The 1,340-nt window shown below is 41.3% G+C and overlaps 1 protein-coding gene across 1 annotated transcript in view; it reads left to right on the forward strand.

The window, feature by feature from the left end:
* The window catches only part of LOC107742907 (draxin-like), a 23,815-nt gene that overhangs the window by 12,036 nt on the left and 10,439 nt on the right, over window positions 1-1,340 (forward strand). The window contains exon 2 of the mRNA XM_016555987.1: window positions 551-1,037. Coding sequence (XP_016411473.1) covers window positions 569-1,037 — 469 coding nt within the window. The 5' untranslated portion in view covers window positions 551-568. The remainder of the gene's footprint in view (window positions 1-550; window positions 1,038-1,340) is intronic.

Here is a 1,340-nt window from a genome sequence, read left to right on the forward strand (position 1 = left end):
GGGGGGGGGGGGGCATCCTTAATTGAAATATTAATTACATTTAAATAATGATATTATTGCCATGTAATATTGCCAAACGAATGTGGTGCAAGAAACCAATGGTTCAACCAACAGAAAAAAAAGGAAATTATATCATAGAGGAACCACACTAACCTTAGTTCTTGTTGTAAAATGTGGTCACACTTTAGTTTAGAGATCTCATGATTAACTAGTTTCATATTAGCATGCATATTACTAGCATACTGGCTGCTTATTAGTAGTTATAAAGCATGTATTCTGCATGGCCATGTTCTACATCCCTTAATCCTACCCCGTACCTAAACAACTACATTACGAACCATTAATAAGCAGTAATTTGTTTATTGAGGCAAAAGTCGTAACCTAAAATGCCAGGTGTTGTTGATGATATTTAGGAATTAATTATTCATGATATATGTAAAAAAGTATATTTAATAAGCTTTTCTCAAAATAATAATTAAGGTGTGTACACTTACATGTATTCAAAGTGCAAAAGTGCAAAAGTCTGACCTGATATTGCCCTAAACAACAGGTTGCGCTGTGTTTGAAGATGGCGGCTCCCAGCTTTTGTCGCCTCTTAGCTCTGCTCCTCATCACACTGTCCCACACCTTGTACAGCTCTGAGATCCCATCTGAAAATGCCAAACGGAGTCTGGCCCTGTCTTCCACCTCTGACTCCAAGCAAGACCATGACATGGGACTTCTGGGCGGCAGCCAACGACGGAGACACTGGTCAGGGAAAGACAGGGATAGTGTTGTGCTTCACTCTCAAAGGCCACTGGATCGACCGGAGGATGATGGGACAAGTCTGGAGGGTCTAAGCCCTGTAAGGCTGGAGATAGGGCCCGGGGACAGTATGAGGACGGAGGTTCATGAGGAGGTCAGGGGTCCTGCTCATATGCGGCGGGGAAATCATCCACCGGAGGGAGAGTTCAATCGTAAAGGCAGGAGACATGGCCACGGGCATCAGGCTGATCACAGAAAACAGGGAGGCAAAAGAGACAAAGGTCGAGCTAAAGGTAACTGAGATTTGCTGAATTTTCTACTTAGTTAATATGAGTCATATATTGCAATGTGCAAGAAATCATCCCCCATATTTCTGTTGCTAAAACATCTATGTCAAAAGGACAAAGGAATCACAGTGGTGCCAATTTTTTTTATTTTTAAGTGTTCAGTCTTTACAAGAACCAACTAAGACCTCTTTTGGTTATCACTAGGGTTGCCAACTTCACAAAAGGAAAATACGGGACAATCATGGTTTTTCATAGAAAAATAAGACACACACACACACACACACTCACACAGACATATATATATATGTG

The sequence above is a fragment of the Sinocyclocheilus rhinocerous genome, unplaced genomic scaffold (genome assembly GCF_001515625.1).
Source record: "Sinocyclocheilus rhinocerous isolate Xijiao unplaced genomic scaffold, SAMN03320098_v1.1 scaffold76, whole genome shotgun sequence".
In the NCBI taxonomy this organism is placed as follows: Eukaryota; Metazoa; Chordata; class Actinopteri; order Cypriniformes; family Cyprinidae; genus Sinocyclocheilus; species Sinocyclocheilus rhinocerous.